Here is an 18,632-nt window from a genome sequence, read left to right on the forward strand (position 1 = left end):
AACTGGAATCTTAGTGCAACATTTCAGCCGAAACAATGAAATGCAGCGCTTCCCCAGAATCAGAAGAGCCTGGAGTCCATCAGCTGCAAATCCAAAGTCACATAAGAGGCAAAAAGCAGAGGCCAACTTGCACCACGTGCTCAGTCAGATTGGGTCCGACTGGGGTAGCACCTGGGTATTTACATAGAGAGCCGCCTCAGTTGCCGCCTCAAAAACATGCCACTGCCCTTGATGGTGTATTCGCAAGACGGCCGGGTACAAAAAAAGGAAGCGTACTTTCTTTTCCGCCAATGAGGCACAAATCGGATAAAAGTGCTTCCTGCGCTCTGTCAGGGCTGCTGAGTAATCCTGGAAAATGCGTACCTCAGAGTCCTCAAATTTTAAGTCCTCTCGGAGTTCCTTATATTTGCGCAAAATTTCCACTTTGTGGTTATAATTCAGAAGTTTAGCAATGACCATCCGAGGTCGCGCTTCCCGGGCTTGTTCCCTGCCCAGCCTATGTGCCCTTTCCAAACGGATTGGACCCAAGCTCTCCCGCAAAGAGAAAGTGGTGGTCAGCCATACCTCCAGGGCTTGTAGCAGCTTTGTCCCCGACACCGTCTCTGGGATGCCTAAAAAACGTAAATTAGATCGGCGGGATCGGTTTTCCAGGTCTTCCAGCCGCTCTGCCTGCTTGTGAGTTAGGGCCTGCAATTCCTTCAGGGTAGTATCATGGGCTGTCTGCACATCATCCAGGCCAGATACCCGACTTTCTAAAGCTGTTGTGCGGCTCATGGTGTCAGTGAGCAGGTTTTCCAATTTCAGCAGCTGCCCAGACAGCCTGTCTATACTAGGCTGCATTGCCGTTGCCACTGCCTGCGTGAGCACATTCAGCGCCTCCGGCGCTAGTTGGTGGACCGCGGTTGAGGTGGTTGGCGCCATTTTATCCGCGCCGTGCTGTGAACGCTCGCGGTCTTTTTTCTGCGTTCTCGTTGCCATCGGCGACCCGGACGCAGACAGGAATTTTTCCATGCGCGTTCAGCGCCTAACAGGCAAGCGTCCGATCGCCTTCACACCGCTGGCAGCCGGCAACGAAGCAGGTGAGGACTTGGGGCCCAGGAGCTCAGGCAGCCAACGTCTGCCTCAGCTCATAGCATCACGTGATCTCCGGATGTTGACTTTAAAAAACGCTTTCCATTCAATGCATATATTCAGCCCTGAAGGTTTGACATTTTTTAAACGATCGATCCAGCGTTGTTCACTCTGTATTAGTAACTTGTTTAAGTCACCTCCTCTTTTATTAGACTGTATAACATCTATAATGAAACATCACAATTCAAGAAAAATATGTTTCAGATTTAAGCAATGCTGTACTAAAGGTACTCAACACATGACCTTTCTAGGCTGGATTGGTGTTCACACATTCTAACCCGAAAATTCCTTGTGGTCTTGCTCACATAAATTTTGTTACTAGGCAAGTGAATAATGTAAATTGCATTCCTAGTGTTAGTTGCTAAATTGTTTTAAATGATATGTTTTATTGTCAACTTGATTGGTAAAAGATTTTGTCTGAAGCGTAATATCACAAATAGAACAGGACTCACACTTGAAATGTCCATATAATCCAGAACTTGTCCCTTTTTGTTTCTTTCTCAAACATGCAGGGCTTAAAATTTCTTTCAAATTTTGGCCTCTTCTGTAAGCTGTTCTCAAGATGGTATTTTGAAAGATAGGGAGACTTTGGACGATGTTCCAGTGTCTCAGCTTCTATCAATTTCTGCACATGAGTATCACGTGTACTGTACGAGATCTCTAACAAGCTGTGCAAAAGCTTCAATTTCTGCTTTGAATCCTAGTGGTTCTGCGTGCCTAGAGTTGAAAATTAGTGCTAAACTCCTAACTTCTTTTTCCTGTCCTAAATCTACCCTTGTTAGCTCCCACTTTTTAAACTCCTAAATATAAGAGTTTAGTGAAATTTTCAGTAAAAATTATGCAATTGGTCCTAGTAAATTTTCAAAGAGGCCAATTTATGAGCATAGCTCTCAGAGTTAAGAGCATACATTCTTTGAATATCAGACCATTGTGGACATCTTGAAAACCAGACTGACTTGGAGCTCCTTTTACTAAGGTGTGCTAGCGTTTTTAGCGCACGCATGAAATTAACGTGCACTACACTGCGCGGTACGCTTCTAGAATAACACCAGTTCAATGCTGGCGTTAAGGTCTAGTGCGCAGGGCAACTTAGCGCGCGCTATTCCACACATTAAGGCCCTAACACACCTTAGTAAAAGGAGCCCTAGGTGTTTCTTGAGGACTGGCTTGAGAACACCCTGTTTTATGACTATTGTAGGAGAAATGGAGATAATTAGAAGATGCTGCTGCTGCAAAGTATTTTATAACATTAGTGACTGAAGGTTAAACAGGAGCATGTAGAATGCCTTAGACAAGATTGATATATTGATTAAAATGCTGATCTAACAGCTCACATATTCCCCTTTGAAATCTGAGAAAGATAAGCCAGCTGCTATCTAAGAGTGCAGAGTGTCCACTGAGAGTATACTATCTATCATCACAATATGGTGATGAGAAGTGTTTTATGTTTGTGTTAATTTCCCCCACTAAATCAGTAATTATTACAATCCTGTCCCTGCTGTTTACCCTGCAGCTGTTTTTCCATTTGTCGAAAGAACAAGTGTTCTCGGAAGATCACATACTCTTCTATGGTGCAGAAATTGCCTCTGCTGTGGACTATCTACATTCTGAATTGTATACCATGACCTCAAGGTAAACAAATTGTACTCATTTAAAAAAATTTTGTACATGCTTTTGGTACAAGGATATCGCGCTTATAAAACTGCATAGTTTTACTTGAAGAAGATTTATAGTCGTTCTCTTTGTTGCCAGTGTTTTGAAGCCAAGTTAGGCATTGATCTACATACATTTGCTTTAAATCTTTATCAACTGAATCTTTGAGAGTTTCGTTATTTCCTATTTATATTAATTGTTCTCCCACACCTTTCACTCTTCCATCTTTTCTCCACTGGTGTTTTGCTACAATAATCACTAAGGCCTGGATTCTATAAATGGCGCTTTTAAGTTAGGCACTGGTAGGCACCCTACCAGCACCTAACTTAAGTTGAAAATGCCATTTCAAAGAGAAAAAAATGCATTAAAAAAAAATGTAGACACCGAAAAAAACGGCACCAAAATTGCATCTACAGATTCACTATGATGCCAAACACAACTATAAGCATGGCTAATGCAGGAAGTGGCATTAGGCATCATAAAGCACCTCCATAGGCATGATTCACATAAAAGATTGGCATCGGAAATGTAAGTCTTGAAAACCCTGGCCTACATTTCCCAAAGCCACAATTGTATAAATGGCACTGTCATGTGATTGACACGTGATGGGAGGCCTTTTTATTTTTATTATCATTTTAAATTTACAGTCCTTCATTAAAAAAAATATTCTCCATAAATTAAGTTAAACAGAAGATACAAAATCACAAAAGGAAACAGCATCAATACAGCAGAGTTTTGGAGAGATTGGAGAGAATGTAGCTGGGTAGTAGAAATGTCATAGTAAAGACAATATTACAGTAGTTGATACGTGAGATCACAGAAGCATGGATCAAAGTGTATAAAGAATTCATGTCAAGTAATTTATAGACAGAGCATAAACATCTAAGCCAATAAAAGCTAGTCTTAACCACCTGAGAAGCCTGCTCCCAGAAAAGTAGTTGGGTATCAATAAAATAGATACTGGAAAGAATGCAGATATTGAATGTCAGTTTCTAGAAGGGGAAAAGAAGGGACTGAAGGAAGGTCCATGATCCAACATTCTACAGTTTGGAGCGGGATGGGGGGGGGTGGTGGTATATCTTTTGTTTTGGTATTATTCCTGATGGTAATGATAGATGGGGGAAGAAATTTTTATCTTTTGTACAGATACTGATTGATTATAAGTGCTTGGTTGATTATCATTATTTGTATATAAATTATATTGCACTTTTTGTTGCCATTAAAAACTAAATAAAGTTAAAAAAAGGACAAGTTTATGTGAAGTAAGTCTAGCTGAGACAGATGAAAGAAAGGTTTGAAGCAGAGATATTTCAGAAGAGCTGAAACAGATTGAGAAAACCAAGTGAATATTTTCTGCATGGATGAAAAATCTAATATTAAATTCTTGAATTAAAGTAGCTAAGGAATTGAGATTTATGAGTCAGGCGTAGGAATAGAAAAGGCGAAAGGATTGAATTCTGGGGAACCCCTGAAGTCAAAGGGCAGTCAGACATTGAAATAGAGGTGAAGACTGAGAAAGAATGGTCTCGTAAGAAAGAAGCAAACTACGAAAGAACAGGAACAGAGAGAACAATAGATTGAAGTCGGTTAAGAAGAAGAGGGTGAGGGTGGAAATTTTCTTCTCACTCAAGAGAAACTCACACCTTTAGTAGTGTTAATGAAATATGGAGAAATGTAACTTCTGTCAAACTTCATGCCTTCAATAATTTCTAACTCATCATGAAGTGTCTTCCCATCCTTCACTGTAATAACACTTTATGTCCAACTTTTTTCACTGCATCAGAAATGTTACCAATTTCTTGATCACCATTTGCTGAAATTGTAGCCACATAGGCAGTTTCTTCTGGTGTTGTTACAGACTTGAACTGTTTCTTTAACTCTGATATGATAGCATCTACTGCCAGCATTACACCTCTCTTTATCTCCACTGGATTTGCTCCTTTGATGATTTTTTCAAAGCCTTCCTTTGTAATTGCTCATGCCAAGACTGGCAGTGAAGATCACTAAGAAGCTGCCATCCACGAAAGAAGCTGTTCAAATATGACCCATTCAGTAAGTTTAGATACTCTTTTCCTGTTAGAGATAGACATATAGTGATTTACTTGGGTAGGGTCAAGCAACAGTTTCTTCAAGACAGGTTGAACTACTGGATCGGTAGCATGGAATGTTGCTACTCCTTGGGTTTTGTCAGGTACTAGGGACATGGATTGGCCTCCGTGAGAACGGGCTACTGGGCTTGATGGATCATTGGTCTGACCCAGTAAGGCTATCCTTATGCCTTTTTCAAAGGCTTAGGGAGTCTTTCCAATCTCAAGGCTTTTAGAGATTATCTGGAAGAGTAAGGGATGGAGCCCATGTCTAGCCAGAATGACAGAAGTAGGTCCAGATGTGAAGTGTAATCTCTAGAGAGTGAATATTAAAGGAGTGAATATTAAAGGAGGACCACAGTTCAGTGGGGACTGACAGAGAGGAAGGAACACAGTTGGCCCCGATCCAGGATCAAAACTGCCATGGGAGCCAACAGCCTGCGCTCATGCCCACTGCGGATGAGACCTAGGGCAGTCTTGCTCCCAAGGGAACAGTCCCTGAGCCTTCAAACTTTTGAAGCAGGCTGGCCAAACAGGAATCCAGCAAAGCAAGTGCCTGTAGGCTACAGACCTCTAATCTGAGTCTGTGTCTTTTTGTAGCCAGAGATGTCTCAGAGGAACTGAGAGCCTCTGTAGCACCAAAAGCCTTGTGATTGGATAAAAAAAACTTGAACAACAAATAGAAAAGAAACTCAAGCAGAACAGATAAGCTCCAACAACTTCATGTGTTGAGAGAAAGACTGAGAAAGTCCAGCACAGTCCAGAGTGATGGGAGACGGAGCAGAAGAATAGGTAAATGGGGCTGTCTACACACTTTGCAGTCAAGGAGGGCTAAAATCCATTGGTCAAGTTTGGTGTTCCTATCTATTAGAAAGAGAATTATCAAGGTAAGTGCTTAATCTTCCCATGTACTTCTTTGCTGACTTATATGTGTATTCTCTAAAAAAAAAAAAATAATAATAATCACATCTAGTTTGTAATCCCACACTAGCACTTGGTCATAAATGGCTTCTTTTTAGCCTTAAAATAATTTTTAGAAAGACAGTCCTTAATAGTATTATTCAAGAGTGTAGCTATCACAGTCCCGCTGTCATTTTCAAATTTATCTCAGACTCCACAAACAGCCAACTCCAAAGAGTCTGCACTAATAATATCTTCCTTAATCAAAGGGCCTCTACAAAAAAAAGATGAAATCAAATCTGAAGCTATTTGAAGAGTCTGCACAAAATATTTTCTCAGTAAAACATTAATTGAAGCATTATTTGTTTGTGGAAATTTCAAAATCCTTAAATTAGAGCTTCTAATAGAATTTTCCAAAGAGTCGATTTATACAAGTACTTTGGATGTGTTGTGTTTGAGAGAGTTTGTTCTAACAGTATGTTTTCCTAAAAAAATAATCATATTAGACAGCTGGATTTCATGCTGAGATACTTTTTACTCCAAAGATTTAGGGCCCCTTTTATGAAGTCATGGTAGCGATGCTGCCACAGTAAATATATCGAAGCCTATTCAGTTCCTATGGGCTTCAGTGCATTTACCATGGCAGCATTGCTACCGCAGCTTTGTAAATGGGCCCTTTAATTTGTGGTGCCAAAACATTTATAAGTGGTAGTATAGTTTTTGCAAGGTCTGAAATAGGTGTCAAAATGGACTCAAGAGACATTTGTGCAGGTTCTTCAATAGTGTTTCTGGCAGTTCCTGTTGGAATGTGCTCAAATATGTTTTCTCCTACCTTAGTTTTTAGGTTGATCATGGATAGCCTCTGCACTGGGATCCTGTCATATGGGACCACTGCTCCTAATAGATGTTCCACAGTATTTTCCATCTATTCAAAGACTTGCTCCAGGTTTTCCCTTTACTCCACAATTGCTCAAATTCTCTCTACCAATGAGCTTCAGTCAGTTGGAACAAGGGATCTCACCATTCTAGGCTGCTATGGTAGGGTTCTATTGTCTGGGCTCAGCATTCATCATAACATCTGATCCCATAGAATGCTCATCATCTCCTCCTTCAATGAGCCATTTAAGCAGAAACTGCTCCAGACCAGCATACTGCTCCCCAGTAGTCTCAAGAAGGAATCAGTCCAGTAATGGTTATGCCTCAGACCTTGAGGGCTTAGGTCTGACCACCTTTTCACTTTCCTAACTCAAAAAGGTAAGAGCACAAAAGATAGATGTGCAGCCACCATCTTGATTGCCCCTATCTCCCGTCAGAGACCTGTACCTTATGTCAGCTTCCCAATTCCTGTTACTCCTCAAGTTGACACACAATTCTATCTTTCTTTCTGTTCTTCTTAGACCTATAACTCCCTTCAGCTTTTTCTCTCATTCGTAAACCTGTGGCTATCAAACATCTTCTCTCTGAACCTTTTCTGAATATACAAGATATACCCTTTTGAATCTGTGTTACTGTCACTGCATGTATTGAATAGAACATAAGAATTGCCGCTGCTGGGTCAGACCAGTGGTCCATCGTGCCCAGCAGTCCGCTCCCGCGGCAGCCCTTATGTCAAAGACCAGTGCCCTAACTGAGTCTAGCCTTACCTGCATACGTTCTGGTTCAGCAGGAACTTGTCTAACTTTGTCTTGAATCCATGGATACAATTTAAGATCTTATTTCATGTACATAAAGCACTGTGATATCATTGGAGGACAGGTTAGAAAATGAAATAAATAAATATAGAAAATACTCATATAAATTATGCTGTTGGATGTACCGAATCAAAACAGGACATATTCTTTTAAATTACATATCCAGTACTCTAGAATGCATTACTTTTGAATTTGTAATTAAAACCAACACAGTGGAATTTAGGAAGAAACTTAAGACTTTTCTTTCACTTATGTGCTCCAGCTCTTAGGCTGAGGTACATTTTTATGTAGATAACTCAATATTGTTAGAAATTGTCAATATATTAACTGTTTGCTTTGTGATATTTTGTTTTTATTGTGTATGTATGATTTTAACCTGCTATAAATTTTAATAAATATTAACGTCCTCATACTTGGAATTCAGGGGAGTAGTGCCTGCATGCAATTAGTGCTATAACTCTAAAATCAAACTAAAGTTATTTTCCACGTTCACAATTTTATGCAACAATAACCATTATGTTTACTAGTAAAGAATAATGGATGCCATTTTTTGTGTGAAGAGTAAGGGCAAATTTATTTATTTATTGTAGTTAATTGACCTTTTGCTTGAGAATTAAAGGAGTTCAACAATTTTTTTTCCTTACATTTGTTTAGGATGGTATGGACGGTATGGACAATGAAAAGCAATCACACTTTCTACAATTTTCCTACTCTTCAAGTGGATGAGAATAATGCTGTCATTTTAGTTTTGTAATTTCTTTACTGTTTTAGGTTTATCACTAGAAATTATTTTTGAACATTTCCAGCAGTGCTATTATTTAAGGTAGCAAGGCACTTTTGATAGGTCATACATACTAGATGACTAGGGTTTTGTTTGGGTCTATTGTTTTTGAGGAGGTTTTTGTTTTTCTTTCTTTTTTTCCATGAAATTTAATATTCATATAAGTTGAAATGTGAAAGCAACTTTAAGAACTATTTCAATTTTTTTGAAGTCCCAAGTCAGATGTCTAAAGTTACTGTACTCCTGTATACGGTCTCTTGTCCTTTTTCATCCCTAGTCCTTAAAGGAGGCTAAACTAGTACTGATATTCAGTACCATTTCATGAGTCTTTAACGGGACTTTATTTCTGTTTTTCTGCAAGTTGCCATATCTATATTCGCAACAATATTTGTTTTAGACTGATATTCACTATGTTTGTGGAAAACTATAGCCAGCGTCCTTGATATAGCTGGAAGCAAAACAGGGTCCCTGTCAGGTCTGACAGTTCTTCATTTTCTCAGTCTTTGTGATATCAGTAATTGAAGATATTGGCAATTCATCAGCCGTGGATACCGTCCCAGACAATACATGCAGATAAGTCCTTGTCTGCACAACTATGAATGAATGCATATTGCTTGTTCAATTGAAGAGTTGTATTGATGGATAACCTTTTCTGGAGTTTTTCCTGAGACTAATGACTGTGATAACCCTCGTGCAGGACAATATGTACTGAAATTAAGGGGCAAAAATTTCCGAGGTCTCTTTTTCTCCACAATTTTGTGTTATAAATGTGCAGAGGTCTTTTGGTCAAAATTGTCTTACACTGTTATTTTGATTTCTGCTGTTGAAATATTATTCTAGTAGTTCATTTGTCTAGAAGACCAACCAGAATTTTAATCTAAGAATATTTGCTGATACCTGCTTATGGTCCAAGTAAACCGTTCTCATAGACAGTAATGTATATTTTCAAAGTGTTTTGTTAGACATATTACTCAAAACAGGTTTATATCATTAAGAATGAGAAGGAAAACTTTTGAGAATCATTTGAAGAAAAGACTTTTTACTGTCAATAATGTTTATAAATGTTTTCTATTCTTGCTGGAACCTAGAGAAGAAGAAAAGGCTGAGTTGATGATCTCAGCCAGTCTGACACAAGAGACTTCCAGATTACATGTGCAATCATGGAGATTTGAACACTGTAGAAGCAAGAATTGAAGGCACAAATGCAGCATTGCCATCTTATAAGGGTATTATTATTTGCACCAGTTTAACTTTTTGTGCTTTATACATTTTTTTCTTCTTGAACTATATCGCCATTGGTGGCTGAATATAGACAAGCATAGTAGAGCTGGTGGAGGAAACCACTGTTCTAGGATTTAAGGGAAAATTGGACGCACATCTTCTTGCAGAAGACATTGAGGGATACGAGTGACATTGTATTCGCCAGGGTGTGCCTGGCTGGGCCTCCGCGTGTGCGGAACGCCGGACTAGATGGACCCCGGGTCTGATCCGGTGCAGGCATTTCTTATGTTTTTATGTTCTTATAATAATATAAGCGTTTTACACTAACCTCCCACTTTTATCAAGCTAGAGATTTGTAGCCTAGGCGGGCAAGGTAAGTGCTCTGACACTCATAGAAATTCTATGAGCTTTGAAGCATTTACTGTGCCGGCTCGCGCTAAAAACTTCTAGGGCAGCTTGATGAAAGAGGCCTTAAATTTGTATACCAAGATAAACAGGTATTTGCCCTAATTTGTGGTTATGTAAGGAATGTAAGTTATAAGTTTGCAGTTTCTACTACAGTTAGATGCAGAGGCTTACAGCATCTTTTAAAAATGTAATACAGAGGAAATATAAAAGTTGGTTGTCCTTGAGATTCATGCACTTTTTTCCTAGATGTGGTAAGGCTTTGAATGTGTATATACAGTACAACAAAGAACTGGATTTAATTCAACAGGGCTGTCCTAACCATCAACTCAGAAGGATTTAAATTTAATTCATTGCTGGACAACACATTTAGCACAAAAGCACAATTACTACATTTTTCTCAGTTCTGTACTGTGGCTATAGCTTTTTATTACAGAATTTAATTTGAGGCAAAAGAGAAAATGCACTGACTGAGAATCTAACATGATAGGGATAAGGAAATGCACTTTATTTGCAATACTGTGCCAGCAACAATGATTGCATTTCACCTTGGGCCATGCAGGTCTATAAGGTTTGTACAGAAGAGCAAGAAGTGCAGTAAGTATACTATCTGAAAATAGTTTGAGTTAAACCAGCAAGATAGGCTGTCCATTTGTCTGTTTCAGTTGTTTAAGATACATGCTTTATTTCTTCTTGAATGCTAAGTAGTTGTTGGTTGTGTTTCGCTTTGTTCATTTATCCAGGTACATTAGATAGTATTGTGAGCCCACCAGGACAGACAGGGAATATTGTTGAGTACCTGAATAAATTCATGTAAACCATTCTGAGGTCCCCTGGGAAATGGTATTGAAAATTGAATGAATAAACAAATAGATATAGATTTTTTTGAACTCGGGCAAGTAAACCTATGTATAAAGCAGATCTGAGAGGAAGCAGTGAGGTAGTGAAGCAATCAGAGAAACATGATGGCAAATAAATCTAGTCTGCCCATTCGCAGTAACCAGGCTATAGGACAGGCTAAAGGACACTGGTACGTGACTGGAGGCTGCTTTTAGGCAGCCGCCAATATCGGCACCCTATAGAGAATCTGGGGCCTTTCTGTATATCAGCTCTATGACTGGCGTAAATGCTTGATTCTATGTACCTACTATATATACCCAACTGTGCTAATTCTAAAAAGGAAAGTAGGCACCTATTTTCCTTTATAAAAGAGGCTCCTAGCACCCTGTTATAGATTTGCCTTTTCTGTTATGTCCCTTCTGGATTCCATATGCTAGTGTTCAATCCCAACTTGCAATCCGGGTGTTGCAGAAATGAACAACTTTTCTGAGCCTACGCTCCACCCCTTTAGCCTGAGAGTTGGTAAACAGATCCAGTTACAGTTTCTGCAAGCAGTCCATGCAAAAGTATTTTGCTGTAGCTCTGCTTCTTGCCAAAAGTAGTCTCAGTTTTCCATGTCAACCAAGTTTGGTTGCCTGCATTTCATCCAACAGGTTTGGAGCGCAAAGATCAGATCTTATGCAAATTGGATGTCTGGAGGGTCTTGCTCCATGTATCTGAATAGACTCATGTAAACCGTTCTGAATTCTCCTGGTAGAACGGTATAGAAAATTGAATGAATGAATAAATAATTTGGAGAGGATTAATGAGTTCAAGACTGCCTGATCACTTTTTTGTTCTACCTGCTGCTCCTCACCATGGTAGGCTGGCGTCCAAGTCCTCGATTGCTCGATAGATTTAAATAGCCATTTCCGTAACTTACTGTGCCCGCAGCAAGCAGTCACCTATCTCACATATAGCACATTTGGCGAGAGGTGTGGCTGCATCATGGGCGGAATCTCACATAATTCATCCTGATGAAATTTGCAGGGCAGCTACTTCATACTTTTACCTGCTTTTACCAAGTGGTTGTAGCGGCGCGTTCTGATGCCATTTTCAGGACCTCGGGTTTGAGAGCAGACTCTTCTGTCCCTTCCTAGCTAACGTGGCTTTGGCACATCACCTAGTGTTTGGAATCCGGAAGGAACCTAACAGAATGGAAGATAAGGTTTATACCTTTGATAATCTTCTGTTAGTCCCTGGAGGAATCCATATGACCTGCCCTCTCTGTATTCACTCAGTTGTTTGAAGTAGCCTTTTTTGGGGTGCTCGCTGCACACTACAGGTTAGTTCTACATTGTTCCTCAATGTTTTTCTGAGTTGCCTTTGCACCTGTATATCATTAGTTAATTGTTTGCAGAGCAAACCAGTCCATGAATTACATAGTAACATAGTAGATGACGACAGATAAAGACCTGAATAGTCCATCCAGTCTGCCCAACTTGATTCAATTTAAATTTTTTACATTTTTTCTTCTTAGCTATTTCTGGGCAAGAATCCAAAGCTCTACCCGGTACTGTTCTTGGGTTCCAACTGCCGAAATATCCGTTAAAACCTACTCCATCCCATCTAAACCCTCCCAGCCATTGAAGCCCTCTCCAGCCCATCCTCCCCAAACAGCCATATACAGATACAGACCGTGCAAGTCTGCCCATTACTGGCCTTAGTTCAATATTTAATACTAGTCTTATAGCCCATTACATTAACGGGTGCTAGAATATATGTGTGTGTGTCTGTCTTTATTTCTTTTTTTCTCTCTCTCAGCCGCTTTCTGTATTTCTTTCTTTCTGTCTTTTTTTTCCTTGGCTGTCCACCACCACCCCTTTCCTGCTCCCCCTGTCCATTCTCCCTTCCTTTTACCTCCCCTGTGTCCACCACAACCCCTTCACTGCTCCCCTTATCCAGCAGCAGCCCTTCTCCCTTTGTTTTACCCCCCCTGTCCATGATCACCTCTTTCCTGCTCCCCCTGTCCAGCAGTATGCCTCCCTTCCTTTTTCTGCCCCTGTCCATCAGAACCTCTTCTCCTGTCCATCCCTGCTCCCCCTGTCTAGCAGTACGCCTCCCTTCCTTTTTCTGTCCCCCCCATCCATCAGCACCTCTTCCCCTGTCCATCCCTGTCCCCCTATAATCAGCCCGCCATTAATCTACAGGGTCTTGGCCAGGAGAGGGAAGAAACGCATGCACGTGTACCTGTTGCCAGCTCTGCAGCTTTACCATCCTGCAACCCAGACACAAACACTTCCACGAAGCCCCACACTCCATTCTCTTCCGCAGCCATGAAGGAGAGGGGCGGGGACAGGGGGGAGGAGCCACGGCTTGGAGGCGTACGGAAAAGCGCAGCAGCAAAGGCACAGTCCACAGCCGGTGAGGTCGTATGTTTGGGTGGAGCGTGCTCTGCACTTGCACCTCTCAACGGAAGTTTTTTGCTGAAGGACAAAGTTTATTTTTTTATTTCAAAGCCGCCGGTGCGGCTCCTCTCTCAAGCCACACCTGCGTCGGAGAAGGCTTCTGATGCAGGCGGGGATTGAGAGAGGAGCCGTGGCAGTGGCTTTGAACTAAGAAATAAACTTTGTCCGTATCGAGGCTGAGGGAGAGCGGCGCAAGGTGGAGAGTAGAGGGGCCTGATGCCTTGCGCGCTTTCTGTGCTCCCACCGGCTTAGCCCATTTCGGCGTCTGCTTTCTGTCGACAGCCCTCCTCTGGGCACCGCCACTCTGCGCGTCCTGGAGTCCTACGAAGTAAGCGCGCATGCGCACTCTCACCGGCCACATCCCAACAGATCAGATCTCAGGGAACACGCGGCGCGAGTGCGTATGCACGCTTAGCGTTTTATTATTATAGATTATTTTCTGATTCTAGATCCTCTGTGTTCATCCCACTCTTCTTTGAACTCAGTCACCGTTTTCCTCTACACCACCTCTCTCGGGAGCACATTCCAGGCATCCACTAACCTCTCCGTAAAGTAGAATTTCCTAACATTGCCCCTGAATCTACCACCCCTCAACCTCAAATTGTGTCCTCTGGTTTTACCATTTTCCTTTCTCTGGAAAAGATTTTGTTCTATGTTAATACCCTTCAAGTATTTGAACGTCTGAATCATATCTCCCCTGTCCCTCCTTTCCTCTAGGGTATACATATTCAGGGCTTCCAGTCTCTCCTCATACGTCTTCTAGCGCAAGCCTCCTATCATTTTCGTCGCCCTCCTCTGGACCGCTTCAAGTCTTCAAGTCTCCAAAACTGAACACAATACTCCAAGTGGGGCCTCACCAATGACCTGTACAGGGGCATCAACACCTTCTTCCTTTTACTGGCTATGCCTCTTTATACAGCCCAGCATCCTTCTGGCAACAGCCACTGCCTTGTCACACTGTTTTTTCGCCTTTAGATGTTCGGACACTATCACCCCAAGGTCCCTCTCCCCATCTGTGCATATCAGCTTCTCACCTCCCAGCATATAGGGTTCCTTCCGATTATTAATCCCCAAATGCATTACTCTGCATTTCTTTGCATTGAATTTTAGTTGCCAGGCATTAGACCATTCCTCTAACTTTTGCAGATCCTTTTTCATATTTTCCACTCCCTCTTCGGTGTTTACTCTGTTACAAATCTTGGTATCATCTGCAAAAAGGCACATTTTTCCTTCTAACCCTTCAGCAATGTCACTCACAAACATATTGAACAGGATCGGCCCCAGCACCAAACCCTGAGGGACCACTACTCACCTTTCCTTCCTCCGAGCAACTTCCATTAACCACCAGCCTCTGGCGTCTGTCCGATAGCCAGTTTCTGACCCAGTTCACCACTTTGGGTCCTAACTTCAGCCCTTCAAGTTTGTTCAAGAGCCTCCTATGAGGAACCGTATCAAAGGCTTTGCTAAAATCTAAGTAAATTACATCTAGCATATGTCCTCGAACCAGCTCTCTGGTCACCCAATCAAAAAATTCAATCAGGTTCATTTGGCACGATTTACCTTTTGTAAAGCCATGTTGCCTTGGATCCTGTAACCCATTAGATTCAAGGAAGTACACTATCCTTTCTTTCAGCAACACTACCATTATTTTTCCAACAACTGAAGTGAGGCTCACCGGCCTGTAGTTTCCTGCTTCATCCCTGTGACCACTTTTGTGAATAGGGACCACATCCGCTCTCCTCCAATCCCCAGGAACCACTCCCATCTCCAGAGATTTGTTGAACAAGTCTCACCAGAACCTCTCTGAGCTCCCTTAGTATCCTGGGATGGATCCTGTCTGGTCCCATCACTTTGTCCACCTTCAGTTTTTCAAGTTGCTCATAAACACTCTCCTCTGTGAACGGCGCAGAATCTACTCCATTTTCTCGTGTATCTTTGCCAGACAATCTCCCTGTACCCCCTTGGATTTGTTCAGGTATGTTACTTGGCTTTGGGACTTAACTGGATCTGTTTACTAACTCTCAGGCTAAGTGGGTGGAGCATAGGCTCAGAAAAGTTGCTGATTTCTGCAACTCCCGGACTTCGGATTGGAATTGAACACGTGGAGTGGTATTATAAAAAAACATATCTGTCCGTTTTGGGTCTAAGTTGCTAGTTGCCCAAAGTCGGAAACGTCCAAAGTCCATTTTCAAAAAACACATCCAATATATTTTTTTTTCAAGAATTGTCTACTTGCATGTCCAGCCATTTATCGTCCAGATTGCTGAGTTGTCTATTTTATTGCTCCTCCTTCAATGCACTCCCTTTCCATTGCAAATGCAAGCAGTGTCTCACTTCCGGTTCACCACACAATTGGTAAGTACTTCTCACACGTTTTTTACTTTAGTTCTTATTTTGGTTTCTGCTTCTGTTCTGTTTAAACCTGCACAGCTCTTTTACACTGCACTTTTCAAGGATGCCATGGGTCTCTGATGATTTCTTCTAGATTTCGTTTTTCTCTGCTTTTATGTTTCCTCTTAACTTTCACTGGATGTTTTCCATATTGTATACTGGATGACTCTCTTTTGGTTTTTTCCTCTGGCTTTTTCTTTTTCTCTTAATTAGCAGTATTCAGCTATGCATTTTTATATCCCTTTTCCTTTTTTTAGTGTTATTTAGTAATGTGCAGCATGGTTCCCTTTCTGAGCCCATCCCCCACTATCACTTTTCTGTGGCTCCTTACCGTTTTTCTTTTAATCACAGCTTACTGGGTATGCTAACTTGTAATGCTTTTGACCTGTTAGTTTTTCAATTAGGTTTTCAATTTAGCCTCTTTATTGGAAGATCTCACCCCCTCTTTTTTACTGCATGGCCCCCTTTCTGTTATCATCTGTATCTGTTTTAGGGTTTTAAAATATTCTACATAGCTTTGTTAAAAACATTCTATATGGCTTTGCAAAAATGTTTAATCTTAAACTTGGCAGTAGTATAGAGTTTTATATATGGTTTTAACTTCTGAAATTTTAAATTCAATATTATTTTAGTTTCCCACGTACACACCTTATAGGACCCCCAGGGTATGTATTCCTCTTCCTTTTTTGTCCTATACAGTTCCCTTTGTGTCTTTCTAGCTTGTTTAAACATAAGTATTCACTTATCATTTGTTTAGCATGGTCTTCGCACGTTCACCATTTTTATAATGCAATTAAGTTTTTCACTCCACTCTGCATTTTGCATAGATCCAAATATTTTCTGTTTTCACATTTTTATGACATTTATCACCTTTTCCACCAACTCATTTTTATTAGTGCCATTTACATCACTGTGTCCTTTTATCACATATCTTTCATACTCTTTGCATGCCAGATATCATTCACAGTTTCACATTTTATCACCACTACTATTCATAACTTACATGCATTCTTAATGTACCCCTCATTATTTATAGGACCCCCTGAAGAAGACTTTTTGTCGAAACACGGATCGTGTTGGGTCCTGTATCCCTAGGTCCTTTAAGGCTCTTATGTGGATGATTTACTTTTATGTGGATGGAATTATTTTATGTGGATGATTTTAGTGTACCTTTGGAACTTTGATACTTTCAAATAAAGTCCATTTAGGAACATCGTCACTCCACAGAGTTTTTTTGGTTTTCTCTGGATTTTCTTCTTTGTGGATATTTTGGGGTCAATTCCTTTCGTCTATCTTTATACCCCATTTTCTTCCAAAAAATTGTCCAAGTCAGAAACGCCTAGAACAAGACCTTTTGGACGTGGGAGGGACCAGCAAAGTGATGGACTGGACACTCAGACATGGTAACACAGTAGTGGGGCACCTTACAGGGGCACTGCTGTGAACTTCACAAAAGGGTACCACAGAAACATTTCACCACAACTCCCTTGTGAGCCCCCAAAACCTACTATACCCACCTATCTGCCACCCCAATAGCCCTTATAGCTGCAGGTACCACCTGTATGGCAGTACAGTAGGGTTTGGGGGTTTGGGTGCACACATTTAACCATGAATGCAGTATTTAGAGTGGCTTATGAGCCTGGGTCCTCCTCTCTATGGTTCACTAGCCCACCCTCCAGACTCCATAAGATACCTCTGTGCAGCTCTACTAGGCTTTCCTATGCCAGGTGCTGATGTTCTGGAGGCAAATATGTATTTTTTTTTTAATTCCAATTTTTATGGGGATGGGGGGATGATCAAAGTCACAACATATAAGTTCTATCTAGGAAGTCTTGTTGAACTTTCGATTATCACTGCAGGATGACTAAGTCTAGGTCAACCCACATCCCACCTACCTGTCGCCCTAACCACTCCTTCAAAAACACCCTTTTTTACTCTGGGCGTACAGCAGCACTGAAAAGGCCTAAGCTGTTTTTAGATATGTCTAAATCCCGTTTTGATTATCGTCACTTGGATGGCCTGTCATTTTGATTGTCCAAGTGCCGATTTCGGCGGGTTTTTAGATGTATTTCCGTTTTGATTATGAACCTCATAGCGTAAGGAATCCTCCAGGGACTAACAGAAATAAGATTATTGAAGGTATAAACCTAATCTTCCATTATATGTCCTCTTGTACTATAGTCATCCATGAGGAGAATGATTCTTGTTTGGAACTGGACACTATTGTGTGCCACTTTGCTTTCCACACTGCTTCCAGCACATTGTTCCTGCTATTAAAAACAAGAAACATTTGTTCCAATATTGATTTACATTTGTTCCATTTAGCAGCTTCTTGGAACCCACTGTTCTTGCAGGAGCCAATGTGTGTCTCTTAGAGTACAAAAGTAAGGTTGTTGCTTACTTAATTGCAGGATCTATACTCATAAAACATCTCAAAATGCACATTTTGCTGCTATTGTTAGCACTGTCCATAGCAGAGTTTTCTTATCTTGCTACTGATGGTTCATAACAGGCAAGCATGAATCGTATAATATTTATCTAAATGAACAAGAATAATTTCTGACTTGGTAATTAAATTACCTCCCTGAAGCTTTAGAGTTGGTAACATTTTCTGACATTGCCAGCTTTTTCATTAGACTTGTGCAAAATCTAGTCATATGTTTAAGGATTCTAAACAGACCTGACCTTAAAACCCAAGGAACTATATTACAGTATAATTACTGCTGGTCATACTGAAACTGTTTATTTCCTTAAATACTTGACACACAAGGATGTTAAATATTTACAGGAAACTGTTTTAATACACTGTGGGGATCCTTTTCTAAGTTCTTAGACATACAAAGTGCCATAGAAAACTCATGTGTCTAAATGTTTTGAAAATGAACCCTGTATGTCCTTAGTATTTTTACACTTTATTTTCATGTGTTCTGACACCTTAAATAAAGAACAATGCCAATCTCTTACTTCTCTGTTGATTAATGCTGAATTTGTACTAACAATTTTCTAAATATCTTCACATCACAGAAAAATGCTGTAAAAATGTTTTCACATGACCTATTTTGTGATAAATGCTATTCATATAACA

At 40.7% G+C, this 18,632-nt stretch overlaps 1 protein-coding gene across 3 annotated transcripts in view; it reads left to right on the forward strand.

Moving 5' to 3' along the window:
• AKT3 (AKT serine/threonine kinase 3) overlaps positions 1–18,632 on the forward strand; it is a 168,931-nt gene that overhangs the window by 117,124 nt on the left and 33,175 nt on the right. Inside the window, exons 5-6 of one of the 3 annotated variants that reach the window (XR_004538784.1) lie at positions 2,645–2,763; positions 8,117–12,233. Coding sequence is in view for 2 of the 3 variants with exons in the window: in XM_033937700.1 (XP_033793591.1) it covers positions 2,645–2,763; positions 9,332–9,437 (225 nt within the window). In the remaining variant the exon portion in view is untranslated. Of the gene's footprint in view, positions 1–2,644; positions 2,764–8,116; positions 12,234–18,632 lie in introns of those variants that run through there. The other 2 variants (XM_033937700.1, XM_033937701.1) reach the window with 2 other exon arrangements.

This window comes from Geotrypetes seraphini, chromosome 3, assembly GCF_902459505.1.
Source record: "Geotrypetes seraphini chromosome 3, aGeoSer1.1, whole genome shotgun sequence".
Lineage (NCBI taxonomy): Eukaryota > Metazoa > Chordata > Amphibia > Gymnophiona > Dermophiidae > Geotrypetes > Geotrypetes seraphini.